The 15394-nt window shown below is 43.8% G+C and overlaps 1 protein-coding gene across 1 annotated transcript; it reads left to right on the top strand.

The window, feature by feature from the left end:
* Positions 1-493: 493 nt before the first annotated feature.
* LOC133928677 (trans-cinnamate 4-monooxygenase) lies at positions 494-4371 on the top strand. Its single transcript, XM_062375116.1, has 3 exons — positions 494-1357; positions 2546-2667; positions 3610-4371. The coding sequence occupies exons 1-3, from the start codon at positions 573-575 to the stop codon at positions 4206-4208; spliced, it is 1506 nt and encodes a 501-aa protein (XP_062231100.1). The 5' UTR covers positions 494-572; the 3' UTR covers positions 4209-4371.
* The last annotated feature ends 11023 nt before the right edge of the window (positions 4372-15394 follow it).

Raw genomic sequence — 15394 nt, 5'->3', positions numbered from 1 at the left:
CAGGTACTGTAGTAAAGTTGGCAAGTCCAAAGTTGAGAGGTTTGACCAAGGCATGGGATGACGGGCGTGGTAGGTGGCCGCATGCTTGCCACTCGACTCGCGCAAGGCATGTGCAACCGATCAACTCCAAATCCTCGGCAACATGACCGCGCTTCAGGGTTGATCGGTTGGGGAAAAAGGCAAATTGGAGGAAGATGGTAGGCAGAAAGGAGCACACGCCTCTTTCTAGGGTTATTAAGAATTGTCTAATGTATCATAAGCTTTTTCCACGGGTTGTTTATGGATTTTTGTTGTCCTCGCAAGAAAAAAAGCATTTGCTTTCTTGTTCACCTACTACGATCAATCTAGTCTGAATCCCCTTTGGGCCCTCTCCCTGCTGCTAACTAGCAATAATGTTTGTGCGCTTTTGTGGGCCCACAGCACCATTTGCTGTACCAACCCCCAAACAAACAGAAACTAATCCCCTTCCTCCATGGCTATAAAATCCCCATAATTCCTCCCCATATTTCCATCGCCTCCGCCCCAGGCAGCAACCAAACAGAGCGTCAGAGCCACACAGTCCACCTACCCCCATGGACCTCGCCCTCCTGGAGAAGGCCCTCCTGGGCCTCTTCGCGGCGGCAGTGCTGGCCATCGCCGTCGCGAAGCTGACCGGCAAGCGGTTACGCCTCCCGCCCGGGCCCCCCGGCGCCCCCATCGTGGGCAACTGGCTCCAGGTCGGCGACGACCTGAACCACCGCAACCTGATGACCATGGCGAAGCGGTTCGGCGACATCTTCCTCCTCCGCATGGGCGTCCGCAACCTGGTGGTCGTCTCCACCCCGGAGCTCGCCAAGGAGGTCCTCCACACCCAGGGCGTCGAGTTCGGCTCCCGCACTCGCAACGTCGTCTTCGACATCTTCACCGGCAAGGGCCAGGACATGGTGTTCACGGTGTACGGCGAACACTGGCGCAAGATGCGGCGGATCATGACCGTGCCCTTCTTCACCAACAAGGTGGTGGCGCAGAACCGCGCCGGGTGGGAGGAGGAGGCCCGCCTGGTGGTGGAGGACGTGAAGCGCAGCCCCGCGGCGGCGACTGAGGGCGTGGTCATCCGCCGCAGGTTGCAGCTGATGATGTACAACGACATGTTCCGCATCATGTTCGACCGGCGGTTCGAGAGCGAGGAGGATCCGCTGTTCACAAAGCTCAAGGCGCTCAATGCGGAGCGCAGCCGACTTTCGCAGAGCTTCGAGTACAACTACGGCGACTTCATCCCCGTCCTCCGCCCCTTCCTCCGCGGCTACCTCAAGCGCTGCCACGACCTCAAGACTCGCCGGATGAAGGTCTTCGAGGACCACTTCGTCCAGGAGCGCAAGTGAGTACCTCCATTACTACTACTACTACTACTAGTAATTTACTAATCTTGAGTAGGCCGATCGATTGCGCATGTTGTATTGGTTGCATCTGGAGGGTGGGTGGTCGTTGACGATTTGCATTGGTACTGCTATAATGCATTTGCATCGATCGATGGGTGAGGTGGAAGGATGGATGTGACATCTTGTATGTTAGCAAAGGACGAAGAGCCGAGTCAAATTTTCTAGCTGCAGGTTGTTGAGCAAAATTGGACTTTTGTGATCGAACCGGCAAAGTAAGCCAACCATATGTCATTGTTGCCTAAACAGTTGAAACTAGTTTGAAAGCCAATTGGATTGCTTAGGACGTGGATCCAGTCTGATTAGGCGCCTAGAAAGTAAAATATCGCACGGGATAACAACCAACTTGTCATTATCAAGTACCATACAAAAAATTATATTTTTCAGGAGATAGTGAAAGGTACTCAAGATTTGTCCATTGGCTGTTGAACAAGTCATGCAATATTACGGTCTGCCTGCCTCTTTTCAGGCTTTTGCTTTTAGTCTCTGGCTCTGCAAATGTTGGTCAGTATGTGAACCGCAATACATCATTGCGGCAGATAAGCTTTCAAAGATGAGGCTAGCTAGCTAGCTAGCTTTGCTTTCCGCATGGGTCGAAAGCTTAGAATTTGGGCAAAGTCCTATTTAGCCACGGGTGCACCGACAGAGTCAGAAATCCTAGTATATACTGGAGCAGTATGTTACACTTGTCTGAGCTTATAGAGTTTCGATCGTAACCTAAAAAAAAACTTTTATTCCCTCTGTGTAATCTAGTACAAGATCGGATGGGCTCTTCTTGAACTGCACCAGCTCTTTTTTCTATTAGCAAAGGGATTACAGAGCGCAGTACCACAAATGCAATACAGCAAGTACTGTAAGACTAACATGCATGCATGACAAGTTGAAAAAAAGGTGGCTAATTGAATCCTTTAGCTTCTTGCCGGTAGGGCCTCAGGAACCCAATAATGCCCGAGTTAAATAATACCCTCAATTGGATGAATAAGTCAATCGTGCCATCCACAAACATGCAGCATGTACGTTGGAACATAAATAAACCCAACTTCTTAAAAAATATGGCTTGTTCACTTCGTCACTGCAGATGGCCTGTTCAATTCAGAAACTAACATGGATGCTGCTGTATGACTTTGCAGGAAGGTGATGGCACAGACCGGTGAAATCAGGTGCGCCATGGACCATATCCTGGAGGCCGAGAGGAAGGGCGAGATCAACCACGACAATGTCCTCTACATCGTCGAGAACATCAACGTCGCAGGTAATTGATCAATTACTGTAATTTAACCTTTTGTTTTTCCTTGGCCTTCGATATTCAGAATCTGCGCTTAAATCATTTAGATTTCACAAAAAAGTTTATCTCGGTAAGGGTAACAGAGTATGCTCTGCCCTTGTTGGGAAAACAAGCTTTAAGCACAAAATGACCTGACCATGCCCAAGAAGTAGCCGTGGCTTTCACTAACGTATCACATGGTCCTGTTCCAATTTGCATCATACATATGTAGGGTCCAAGAAGAAAAACATTAATATAGCTTGCATACTGTAATATCCTAAAAAGAAAAGGAGAAGTAGTACAGTAGATTCAATTAAAATGTGAAGTGGACTAATAGTACGATGTTATGGTCCATTGTTTTTGTTAAGGGCAGCTCCAATAGTTAGAGCTAGCTAGCTAGCTCTAACTATCAGAGTACATTTTTTGTAATTTATGCAGGTCCTGCTATTCGAGCTAGCACCTTTGCACTTCTCCCTTCACATACAAAATTATAAATGACGAGATCCGTATAAATTTTGAAAAATATGTTTTAATGATTAGAGCTAGCAGCTAGCTTTAATGGTTAGCTAACCATTTAAGCTGTCTTTAAAAATACTGGTATGCACACACAACAAGGCACGTCTTAATCAAAGTCTCCGTCACCCTACTTTCATTCTTAAATAATTAACCGGCAAATTAGACGGCACAATGAGACTTCGTTTGCAATCCATCCAGTATTATTCCTTCAACGTGCTAGGATTATGAAATGGTTCTTGAAACTGCTTGCCACGTGATCACGCTTCACGCCTCAAATTTCGTTTTCTGGCTCTAGCTTGCAAGTCAAACTGCCACCGTCACTCGGTGAAAAACAACTACATAATATCCAAGTTGTTCGTTCAGATTTGAGAGAAATCTTTGTGTAAAAAAATTAAATCTTTGCTGAATTTGCAGCGATCGAGACGACGCTGTGGTCGATCGAGTGGGGCGTCGCGGAGCTGGTGAACCACCCGGCGATCCAGTCCAAGCTCCGCGACGAGCTCACGTCCGTGCTGGGCGCCGGCACCGCGGTGACGGAGCCGGACCTGGAGCGCCTCCCCTATCTGCAGGCCGTGGTGAAGGAGACGCTCCGCCTCCGCATGGCCATCCCGCTGCTGGTTCCTCACATGAACCTCAACGACGGCAAGCTCGTTGGTTATGACATCCCCGCCGAGTCCAAGATCCTCGTCAACGCGTGGTTCCTGGCCAACGACCCCAAGCGGTGGGTGCAGCCCGACGAGTTCCGGCCCGAGCGGTTCCTGGAGGAGGAGAAGGCCGTGGAGGCCCACGGCAACGACTTCCGGTTCGTGCCGTTCGGCGTCGGCCGCCGGAGCTGCCCCGGGATCATCCTGGCGCTGCCCATCATCGGCATCACGCTGGGCAGGCTGGTGCAGAACTTCCAGCTGCTGCCGCCGCCTGGGCAGGCCAAGATCGACACCACCGAGAAGCCCGGGCAGTTCAGCAACCAGATCGCCAAGCACGCCACCGTCGTCTGCAAGCCGCTCGAGGCGTAGAGCTAGTTCAACGCATGCTATCTTTTTTTGTTTCTGTCCTGGTGTTGAGTGTTGAGTCATGGGGGTGCGTATATGTGGCTGAGGTACGTACGATGTGTTAGGTCTTCTTGGTTATGTTCCTGCAAACATATCGATAATTTATAGTGTTGTAACGTTTCATTTACACACTGTGCGTTGTTGGGATCAGAGTTTTCGTTTCCAGTTTGTGAATTTTTATGGAGGGTGCCGAAGTACTGAGCTCAAAACAAAGCAAACTAGGCACCAAAACAGAGAAAGAATCACAAAGTTTTTAAAGTTGTTTACAGTTCGCGTAATTGCACAATAGAGCGGCATCAATCCATAGTTCAAGCTGCCCAGCTGCTGGTGTTGCTCGCATCCATGTTTCATGTTAGTCGGAGGTGACAGGCCCGTCCAACATTTTAACAATAGGTGTACGTGGTTAAAAAATTTGTCTAATAATTATAAATATTTCATATATGGCAGACATAGTGCATAAGCATATAATCATGAATTAAGACAAAAAGCTAATATGCTACAAAAATAACTTAAAGTGATTCAAGAGAGCAGTCACATGTACCTACAAACTAAAATTCAGAGTGTCAAAGGCTAAGATGTTCATAAAGTACTTGAAGTGAATCAAGAGGGCAGTCACAGCTAAACCACAAACTAAATTTCAGAATGTTAAACACATATAGTAAGAAACGAATTCAGTCTAAGGCCTATATAATGAGCATTACCACAATAATGGGATATCTAAATCTTCCAATCAAATATCTAAATAGTTCTTGTGGAGCCAAAGCCAAAAAATTCATCTTGTCAGATAAAACAATAAACACCTAGCACGCATGATAACTCAGCAACCATATAAACAAAATACACGACGAGAGAATCGGAGGATACTAGAGATTAGCATGGAGAAAAAGGCGATTTACACCTTTTTTTGCAGTGGTGGATCGACTGTTGAACCGCCTGGAGCTTGCACTCGTGCTACTGTGTAAGGATCGGTGACATCTTAAGAGTAAGGTGAATTAGTACACTTAGAACTATTTCGACTTCAAAAATAACATAAGATAAATTTATATTAATTTCTATCTAAATGTGTTTTAGGTTTATCTAGTGTGACTACTCTATCGATCAAAGCGCTTGTAGCCTATCTAAAAAGGTAAATTGTAAGTAAGTAATGTGAAAACGTAAATAAGGTAGAGAGAACAAACTTGGCACAAAGATTTTTTCCCGTAGTACGATGGCATGAATGTCACCCCTAGTCCACGTTAGAGCTCCACAAAGGATATACTCCCGGTCAGCACTCGATCACGACCCTTGAGCTACCAAATCACAAAGACAAGACCTTCATCCGGATAAACCACCAAGCCATAAAGGCAAGGTCTTAACACTAACCTTTCTTCCGGTTCCTTACCGCCGTGATCACTTCGGAGCTTAAGCCACTGAGGCAAGAGTCTCCGCGTCCCCATACACACATCTCATCGCCGCTCTACATCAAATCGAAAGGTCAACAAGCTTGAGCAACTTCAGCTCAAGTTGCCGTCGAGTCACCAAAACTCTAAGATGTCGGCATACCAAGATGTATAAGTTTGGATCACTCATTTATCCACTCTTTAGGCAGCAATCACCTAGCAACACACTCTCTAAGCCTATAAACACTAATTATTCTCTAATCTTGTACTTAATTATCTTGGATGATCACTTTAAATACTTTGGTGGCTTGGATGTCTTCTTAGGTGTATATGAACTTCTCTAGACTCCAGTTGCATGCCACATTTTTAAATGACTGAATGGAGGGGTATTTATATCCTCAAACTCGTGCACTAGCCGTTAACTTAATGGCTCTGAAAAGCTGTTAACACCGGATGATCCAGCGAGAACAGTAGTACTAACACCGGATGATTCGGTGAGTACACTCTTACAAATTAACCGTTGAAACCCCACTCAAGCCATTGTGAACACTGGACACTCTGTTGTATACTGCAACATCATCACCGGACATTCCGGTGAGTATGCCTTAGCCATTCGAGCCAACATCTTCTCCGTGTAAATTGGTTTGGTGCCTTCTCCGGTGCTTATCAATCTATCATCGGACTATCTGATGTCTTCAAAATCTTCTGCCCAAAACCAAATGCTCCGGTGTGTATTGCTTGTCGAACACCGGATCATCATGTCAGTTGATCTTTAACTTCAACTCTTGAAACTGCCTCTGCTGGAATTGCTCCGATGCTTCTGCCCATTTGACACCAAACCATCCAATGAGGCAAAATTGCCTCTGTCTATGCACTGTTCATTAACACATTCAACAACGGACCATCCGGTGAGAACAAAACTCCTAAAACTTCTCCAATTTATCCAAACTTTGTCCCTTCTTCGGTGGCTTCTTCATGCATTGTATCCATGAGACCTACTAATATATATTCTTGACAAATATATTAATCCCATTGACTATAAAGCTATTAATCATTAAAATCACAAATATAATCTAATAGAACCATTTTTCCTACATGCTATCATGGTCCAGCTTGAGACACCGCACCCGGCCCCATCCCGCCAGTGCCACAGACTTGCTCGCACCGCTGGCCCCGCCGTTCTTGTGCCGCCACCATGCTTGGGAGTTTTTTTATTTTTTCGATTAAAAATTTAAATAAATAGATTCATCGTAAAAAAATTGCAAAGCTAGGCGCCTGCAGCCCCCTGAGAGGGCTGCAGCTCTCTGAGAGGGCGGGTAGGGCCTGGGAGGGCAGGTAGCAGCCTAGCCGCCCTCTGAGGGGGCGGTAATGGCAATTTTTTTTTTCCAAAAATTGCAAATTTTTGTGTATTTCATCAAAATTTAAAATAGGGCATTAAGAAAATTTGGAATTAAAAATATTGAAGACGGGTGAAAACGGTATACTGAGGAAGTGAGAATTTGGAGTAGGTTATGTAATAGTCGGAGAATAAAAAATCAATAATTAGCACTCGCAGCATATTACGTGGGTACGAGGTGCGAACGGCGACAAACATAGTAGTAAACATAGGGTGAGAACATTACATAAGACTATAACCACGACGACACGACGAGGAAATGAAGGTGGCATGTACGGTTCACACTAAGACCTACTTATTAGTGCGCCGCTCGTAATCATAACATGCCTTAGGGAGTGGAAGTATGTCGGGTTACATTAGATATTCTCTACTAAGTGCATCTAGGATATTTTCCCTTTCAGAGGGCATCGAGACCTGCCGCCTTAGCACGGTGGGCTCTCTCCCGCTTCCGTGCCCTCTCAGCCTCCCGAGCCTGAGCCACGATATAGTCGTGCGCCGCCTTCCTCATACGCTCTTCTTCCTCCCGCTTTAGTCGAAGTTCCTCTTGCTGTTGCTCGTACTCCCGATGTGCGTAAGCTTCCCTTCTCCACCTCATATTCATATCGACCCACTGTTTCTGTTCCTCATTTTGCTCATTATCGAGCCATTGAATTAAATCATAGAGCGATGGAGGGGACTAAACAAATAGAACAAGATGAGCGGTTAGTAAAACAGGGTGCGAAATCGGTAAAGATGTGGCAGATATCTGTTGTTATACCAGTGGATACTCTTATGTTCCATGTTGAGGCTTGTCATATTCGTAGTTGGCACATATGAAGAAGCGTAGCCCATAGGTGTATGAGATGTTCTGCGACTGGCGGAGCCTGCAAAGGTCACCACAGAAGCACATCGGTGGTTCGATACCTTAAGAGATGAAAATCCCCCTATGTTTCTTTGGTGGACTTGGTGGAGCTGAGGAAGACATTGCATTTGAGAGATCTGAGAAATGAGTGGTGCATCAACGTATGGAGGTTCGGCTATTTATGGTTGGGAAGGCAGCAGCATTGGATTCGCTCTTGAAGAAAGGAGTGAGTGCAAGAGCTCAGATGGTGGCAGGAGCATTGGATTCCATCTTGAAGAATGGGAAAGTTGTGTTATTGATGGTGGACAGAGATTCCATGTTTATTGGTACCTGTGTTATCATTTATTGTGTGGTAAAAGCTATCCGGTGTTGTCACTTCTTGTCTAAAGCATGCGCAAGGAGACATGTGTTGTCATGTCATGGTTAAAGTTCAGTAGTGTGGTCACTTCATGATTAAAGTTACACTCCCGACAGAGTAAGCGAGCTTTTCACTTCATGCATAAGTAGTTTTGTAAGATATACATTGGTGAGGACGATAGAATGTAGCGTGTGGTCATGTCGGATTAAGAAATGCAACTAGCATGCCATCGTATTGGAATAAGAAATGCAGTTACGACATGCTAAGTGGACCATAAAGATTACACGTGTCTGAATACGTAGGAGTACATCGAGAATCGAATATGCATATGTAAGTTACAAAAACAAATGTAAAATTCTACTACTGTCCCACCGCTGCCGTCGGTCGTGCCCCCCATCGTGGTCCCAATGCCGCTGGTTGACCCTCATGTGGCCCCTGGAGTAGGTGAGGGGTCGGGTGGACCGACATGTCTGGTAGGCCTAGTAGGGAGCACTGGTGTCGAGGCCTCGTCCTGCATAGACTGTGTCCGAAGGGGAGCACTGGGTACCTGGGACCGCTGGAGAACGTCGTAGTCAGGTGTGCCCCCGAAGAAGTCATGAACGAGGTCGTACGCGGGGTCCGGGCCAGCCTCATCCTCCTGACTAGGGTACGAGGACTATGAAGGCTCTCCTGGCGTCCATGTGTATTGGCTGGAGGGGCCTACGAACAAATAATTATATTAGATATGAACAATTTGGAAATGAAAGTAGTAGTAAAAAATGCACAATTGTACCTACGTGGTATGCCGGTGCAGCAGAATATGGCTAGGCAGGCGTGCCGTAGTATGGCTCGAACGGTGCTGGTGGGATAGGGTGTGGGGCCGCTGAAGACGGCCTGACCTCATCACCGAAGTAACCTGTGCACAATATTAGCTTAATTTGCTGAATATATTGAAAATGGGGATGAAGGGGGCGCCCAGTACCTGAGGGCGAACTATATTTCCTCAATGTGACAATTATGTTCCTTAACTATTGAGCACTGCCAGTAGTCTACCCATTTTCCTCTGAATACATGCACCCGCCAAGGACATTGAGGCACAAACACTTTACATCATACTCCCTTTTACTGGATTTAACAACCTTGAACTGCCTCCGAAGAGACAACGACCAGAATTTAACTGCATCAATAACTGCCTCCTTTGTAGGGTACATAGCACCGTGGAACACCTCGTTCTCATGGTACTGCCACGGTGTCCGATCAGCCTCGCTAACCACCAACTTTGAAAATTCATGATCCCTCCACTCTGCAGGCACTGGAGCATTACCCTCCTCGTCAAATGAATCCCCATCGGTAAGGCCTTCCTCCAACTCCATCTCTTCAATGATGCTAGGGATATGCTCCCCTTCATCGGCTACACCCATCGGTTGCATCTCTGGAATATCTCCAAAATCTTCCCTAGTCCCGACATTAACCTGGTCTGATTCATCTTCCACTGCCTCACTTGGTCCTGCTACTGCTTCCGCAGAGTTCACCTCAGTTTGATCTTTCAGGTACGCCTCAGCTAACAAAACCAGAGGCAGGCCACGTTCATAAGATATATTTATATACTGCCTCCAAGTTGATGTGGCTTCGATGGGAACAAGCTCGCCAAAGTATCCATGACTAGCACGGCTGAGGACAGCTTTCAGCTTCAGCTCATGTTGCTACGGATCCAATTGGAAAAACCGCATGAGCCATTTGCACACACCAACAATGGTGCTCTCATTAGCTTTACTAAGACCCTTCATGACATGACGAAATCCAGACAGATCTACACCGTTAGAAATATATTTCACCCTCACCATAATATATCTGAAAAATTAATTTATCTGTCATTCTTGGAAACACCCACAAACATAATCAATATTAAGACTGACGAAATATATTTCTCAGTATTAGAGAAAATAATTTACCGACACCGATTCATACATAACAATAGGTTTTCAATAATAGTCCTACCTAAACTTACTTACAAATATTACTCTATACAATCTACATATAATAGCTATTCTACCATGTGGAAATTAAACACTACCATTTTCTAAATGCTACATCCTAGGTTTGCCTATTATCATACAGTGCTAGCTTCTAGGTCGCACAATACAACCCTACAATTATTATTCTATAAAATCTACATTTTCAAAACTAACATAGTACAAATAATATTCTATATTTCACTGCTATCCTACCATGTTCTAAGTAAATTTGACAATTTTCTACTAAACATAGCATTTTCTAAACCCTAGGTCATACATGTCTAAAACATATGTCATATACTACTACTGCACTAATTAACAACAATAAAAAGAAAAAAAAACTTACCGAAAAGTGATCTTCAAATCCATGGATCAAATGCAGCAGGGCTTCGCTGGGCTCTCTTCCTCCCCTCTCCTCTCGTCTCTTCTCCTCCCTCTTCACAATGTTTTCTTTTTTCTGAATAAAATATGATTTTAAGCTATTTTTAGCCCTTTTTATAGAGGATGGTGGAGGGGTGGAGGTCGACAGGTGCAGGCGGGTGAGCCCCCTAACTGCTCCTGAGAGGGCGGCAAGGAACCGTACCCACCCCCTTAGGGGTGGTAAGGAGTGGGCACGGGCGAGCACCCCTTTGCCGCCCTCTGAGAGGGCGGGGCGGTTAGGCCACCCGCCCTCTTAAAGGGTGGTTAGCAGGCCTAACCGTTTTCTCAGAGGGCTGTAGACGTCTAGTTTTGTAATTTTTTTCACGAGAAATCTATTTATTTAAATTGTTAATCGAAAAAAATAAAAATAAAAAAACTCCCATGCTTGGTACCGCTGTCTTCCATCTCGTGTGCGTTTGGGCAATTCAGGAGCAAGTTGTATTGTACATTTAGGGAATTGGGGTTTAGGCCTTAGCTCTTGGCTGTTAGGCATTGGGCTACCGGGAGCATTTGGCTTGGGCCGTTGGGCGTTGCTACGTTGGGTTTGGACCACCAGGGAATCTGTTATCTAGTTAATTTTTTTATAAAAAATTAAGCGTACAGCTTTGTATCCATGACCCCACGTGAACTCACGCCTGCTGGTGGTGAGCAGAGTGACCGGCCGGCGAAGCTGCTGAAGTAGCTAGTACACATGAAGCATGAGGAGAACACTGGAGGCTACCCAACTCTGGGAGTTGGGCTGGACCTAATAGGCTAAAATAGCAAAACTTCCATTTCAAAGTTGGGGACGAATTCTTTCCCCGGAATGACCTGTTATCATGTTTCGCTGTGGGCTCGAAACACGGGGACTCGTTGATTTGAACCAAAGAAATAGAAAAAAAAAATCTGAACCCTTGTTGAGATCAGATAGATCAGATTCTAATATCTATTGGCGTGTGCATCTTCATGATCGAACTTGAGAAACCAAATTAAAATAAGCTTTGATTTATATGTAATGAGTGATAGATAAGATTATTGATTTAGTTTGATGATTTTTTGTATTGCATAAACTTTGTTGTGCTTGTCTATATTTAAGACTAACCAAAGTTCGAGAGAAAAATGGAATTAGAGTATCCTGTCTCTATGCCAGGAAAAATGTACTTATCGGATGGTTCGGTGTGAGAAAAGTTCACGCCGGAGTATTTCAATTCAAAGGCAAAAATTGATGTGTTTTTCGGATGATCCGATGTTCAAGTGAGTGTACACAAGACTATTTTCAAGAGAAGTACAATCTTCAGAAAAATAAGTTTGAACTCGTCAGATTGTTTTTCAGAAAGTTTTTAGAAGGGTCGAGATGTATGCATACCGGATGGTCCGGTGATGATGTGCACACTAGAGACATTGCCGGAATATTTTCCAGGAGATGTTGTAAAATAGCTTATCTGGTGTAGTTATACACACTAGATGGTCCGGTGATTAATGATGTGAGCACCGAAGGCTTCATCGAAGTTTTTTTCAGATGGATTTCAGAGGAGACAGGACTTGTACATAGCGGATGGTCCAATATTCAGAGGCTATACTCATTGGGTCATCCGATGTTCATATATTTTTTTTGTGTGATGAGCTTTTTAATAGATATTTGTGAGTTTTACTAATTAGAGATAGAATTGGAGAAACATGTCTGCTTGTCTTATGATGTGTAGGTGATGGATGCAACTTAGTGGTCGACAGTAGGATAATGGAGGCTAAGCGGGATGCTTGGTGCTGGACGATCAAGAAGGTTGGGGGAGTTAAGGGTGATCTTAGCTATGTACATGGAGATCAAGCAAAATGTAAAAAGGTGGATGAAGATGGCATCAAGCAAAAGGGATATCGGTGCAAGTGACAAGGCAGCCTGAGGGATCGAAAGCGGGAGAGACTTACCGATGGTTAAGATCGTAAGACGGAGTACAAGTGTCAACATCACGAGGCTTGCTTAAGGTGTCAGCGAGTGGTGGTGAGTCACGCATTAAAAAGCGTGCAAGGTGGTTTCGCGGTTTGGCATGAAATCGTGAGAAGGGGTAGTGCACGTGATATCATTACGAAGCTTGTATCGAGACGAAGCTAAGTCATGAAGGCACCACGACCATTCGATCGACCAGAAAAGAGTTGGACCAAAAAGCCTTCGATGGTAGGTAGAAATGTATTGGAAGAGAGGTGTAGGAAAGGAACAAGGAAACTTAGAAGCTAAAAAGGCTCCCAAGGACTATAAATAGAGGAAGGGGTTGTGCTAGCCTTTGGAGCCAGCAATTTGAGAGTGGTGTTCTAGGATTTAGAAGTGACAAAGATGAGTGCTTAGCCTATGTGTTAGGTGAGAGCTTTTATATGCAAAAATACTTTGTAATCCGCCAAAATTAGGGAATTTCTCTGCAAGCATTGAAATTTATGTTTACTCTTATGCTTGGGTTCATCTCCTTTTAGTTTTTCTCTATTGGTTCCCATGCAAGTCTTTTGGTTTTTGTGATGATTTTCGTTTTTGTTGAATAGCTGCAATTTTCCATCATGTTGGAGTTGTTATTCTTATTGCTAGAGGGATATGATTCATATATGAGTTGGTCTTGAATCATCCCCCACTTTTAGATCATCAAATTGAAGAGTTACTTCTCCTGGTGCCTAGATCTTTGGATCTAATTGTTTCTTCCTCAAGTTGCAAGCTTTTATGAGCGATGACACTTGGATTGGCTTTCAATGGAACATAGTGTTCATGTTCATCAAGTGGAGCTATGGTTAACATAAAGATGTTTGTTGTTAACTATGTCTCTCAGTTTTTAGCTTTCACGGTTTTGTTTTGAGGTGCATTGGGTAAAAGATTGGGATAGGCCATCTAAGAAATTGGTGAGGGTCCTATTCATCCCCCCTCTAGTTGTCTTTCTCGATCCTACAGAACTATAAGCAGCAAGCGCAGGTTTCTAAATTGTAAGAAGAGTTGATGCTTGTGTCCAATGGCAACGCTAGACAAAAAAAAATGGAACACCATATTAGAAACAACATATCATCCATTCCTTGAATATTAAAGCTCAATCTAAAGTGTTATATATAAACTAATTAGAGTAGAATAGAGACCTTCTCTATCCTCATAGATATGATGCTAATTAGTAAGGAATTAGTTATAAGAACCTAAAATTAGAGAACCATCCCCTTCTTGTCAGTGTAGAGCACTTGAATCAGTTCGGGGAGATCCTCAGTGGCGTGGATCGGCCTTCAAGCCAGCATATGCACTCCTGGATTGGTTAGGAGGAGTTTTTTGAAGGCAGTAGTAACTAGGATCGCTAATGACATGATTAGTATGATAATAGGACTGCCCAGAGTTAATATAGCGTAAGTGACCTGGGAGCTAACCATTTGATGTTTAGCCCCCTAATCACACACGCAATTCTTAACTAACAACTAATTACAGCTTAGTTACATAATTAGTTATGATGTATTTTAAGTTATGGGGTTAACTTTAGGCTGAGATTATCATTGTTCCACACTAGGCAAAAGCAGCATACCAAGGTAATGTAGTTACAACAATGGTCTAATTATCACTGTAACTCCATTGTCAATAGTGCAATACTCTACCTCCATATGGATCATTATTTTTGGTATTTGGGAGTTTGTATATGCATGCAGTTATACTCCCTTCTTATGGTCCTCGTTATAGTTTCCTTTCATTAATTATCATGTGCACTTAGTAAGTGAAAGAACAAACTTCTTTATTCCAGAGCCAAAATTTGAGATATCATAATCATAATTACCACATAATTATAGGCTTTTCATTATACTCATACCCGCAATATGTTCCCAAAGGATATTTGGTGGCAAGCCATTAGTTAAGGGATCGACAAGCATATACTTGTACTTATATTCCGAATATCAATTGTTTTATCCTAGATTCTATCTTTCATAATAAGATATTTGATGTTAATGTGATTAGTAACACCACTTGACTTGTTGTTACTCTAAAGGAAAACTGCGGCTTCGTTACCGCAGAATAATTTTAGTAGCTTAGAAATATTATCTATCACTCTAAGTCCTGAGATAAATTTTTAATTCAAATGGTTTGTCTGTTGGGCTCTTAACATGCCACAGATTCATATTGCATTGTTAAAGCTGTAGTGAGGGACTATTTGTAGCTCTTCCACAAATGGCTCCCCCTATAATTGTAAAAATATAGCCCGATGTGGATTTTTTAGTATCTATACATACTGCAAAATCAGCATCTAAGTAGCCTAAACCCTCAAGTTTATCAGTCCTTCTATATGTAAGCATGTGGTTCTTAGTCCCTTGTAAATAGTGTAGGGCTATATTGGTAGTGTTCCAATGATCTAAGGCTAGATTAGACTGATATGTACCAAACATCCAAATCACAAATGCAAAATTAGGGCATGTACATACTTGAGCTTACATAATGCTCCAATAGGGGAGGCATAAGGAATTGTATTCATTTGGTAAGGTTCTAATTCATTTCTTGGACACTAGAACAACAAAATTTATCATCCTTAACAATAGGGGCAAGAGTAGGAGAGCAGTTATGCATATTGTACCCCTTAAGGACTTCATTGATATAAGCCTTATTGGACAGTCCTAGCATCCCTTTAAACCTATCTTGGTGAATTTCAAACCCCAAAACATAAGAGGCATCCGCAAGAACTTTTGTGTCAAAGTTAGATTAAGGAAATCTTTTGGTCTCATACAACATATCTAAATCATTGCTAGCTAATAAGATATCATCTACATAATGTAGATGCAATTTTCTACTTCA

Source organism: Phragmites australis, chromosome 9 (assembly GCF_958298935.1).
Source record: "Phragmites australis chromosome 9, lpPhrAust1.1, whole genome shotgun sequence".
Lineage (NCBI taxonomy): Eukaryota > Viridiplantae > Streptophyta > Magnoliopsida > Poales > Poaceae > Phragmites > Phragmites australis.
This window is presented reverse-complemented; position numbering and strand designations above follow the sequence as displayed.

Bases quoted from the DNA above. Each gene is read 5' to 3' on its own strand.
- LOC133928677 (XM_062375116.1), top strand. From the start codon at position 573: ATGGACCTCGCCCTCCTGGAGAAGGCCCTCCTGGGCCTCTTCGCGGCG. The intron at 1,358-2,545 runs GTGAGTACCTCC...ATGACTTTGCAG, and splicing joins CACTTCGTCCAGGAGCGCAA to GAAGGTGATGGCACAGACCG. The intron at 2,668-3,609 runs GTAATTGATCAA...CTGAATTTGCAG, and splicing joins CGAGAACATCAACGTCGCAG to CGATCGAGACGACGCTGTGG.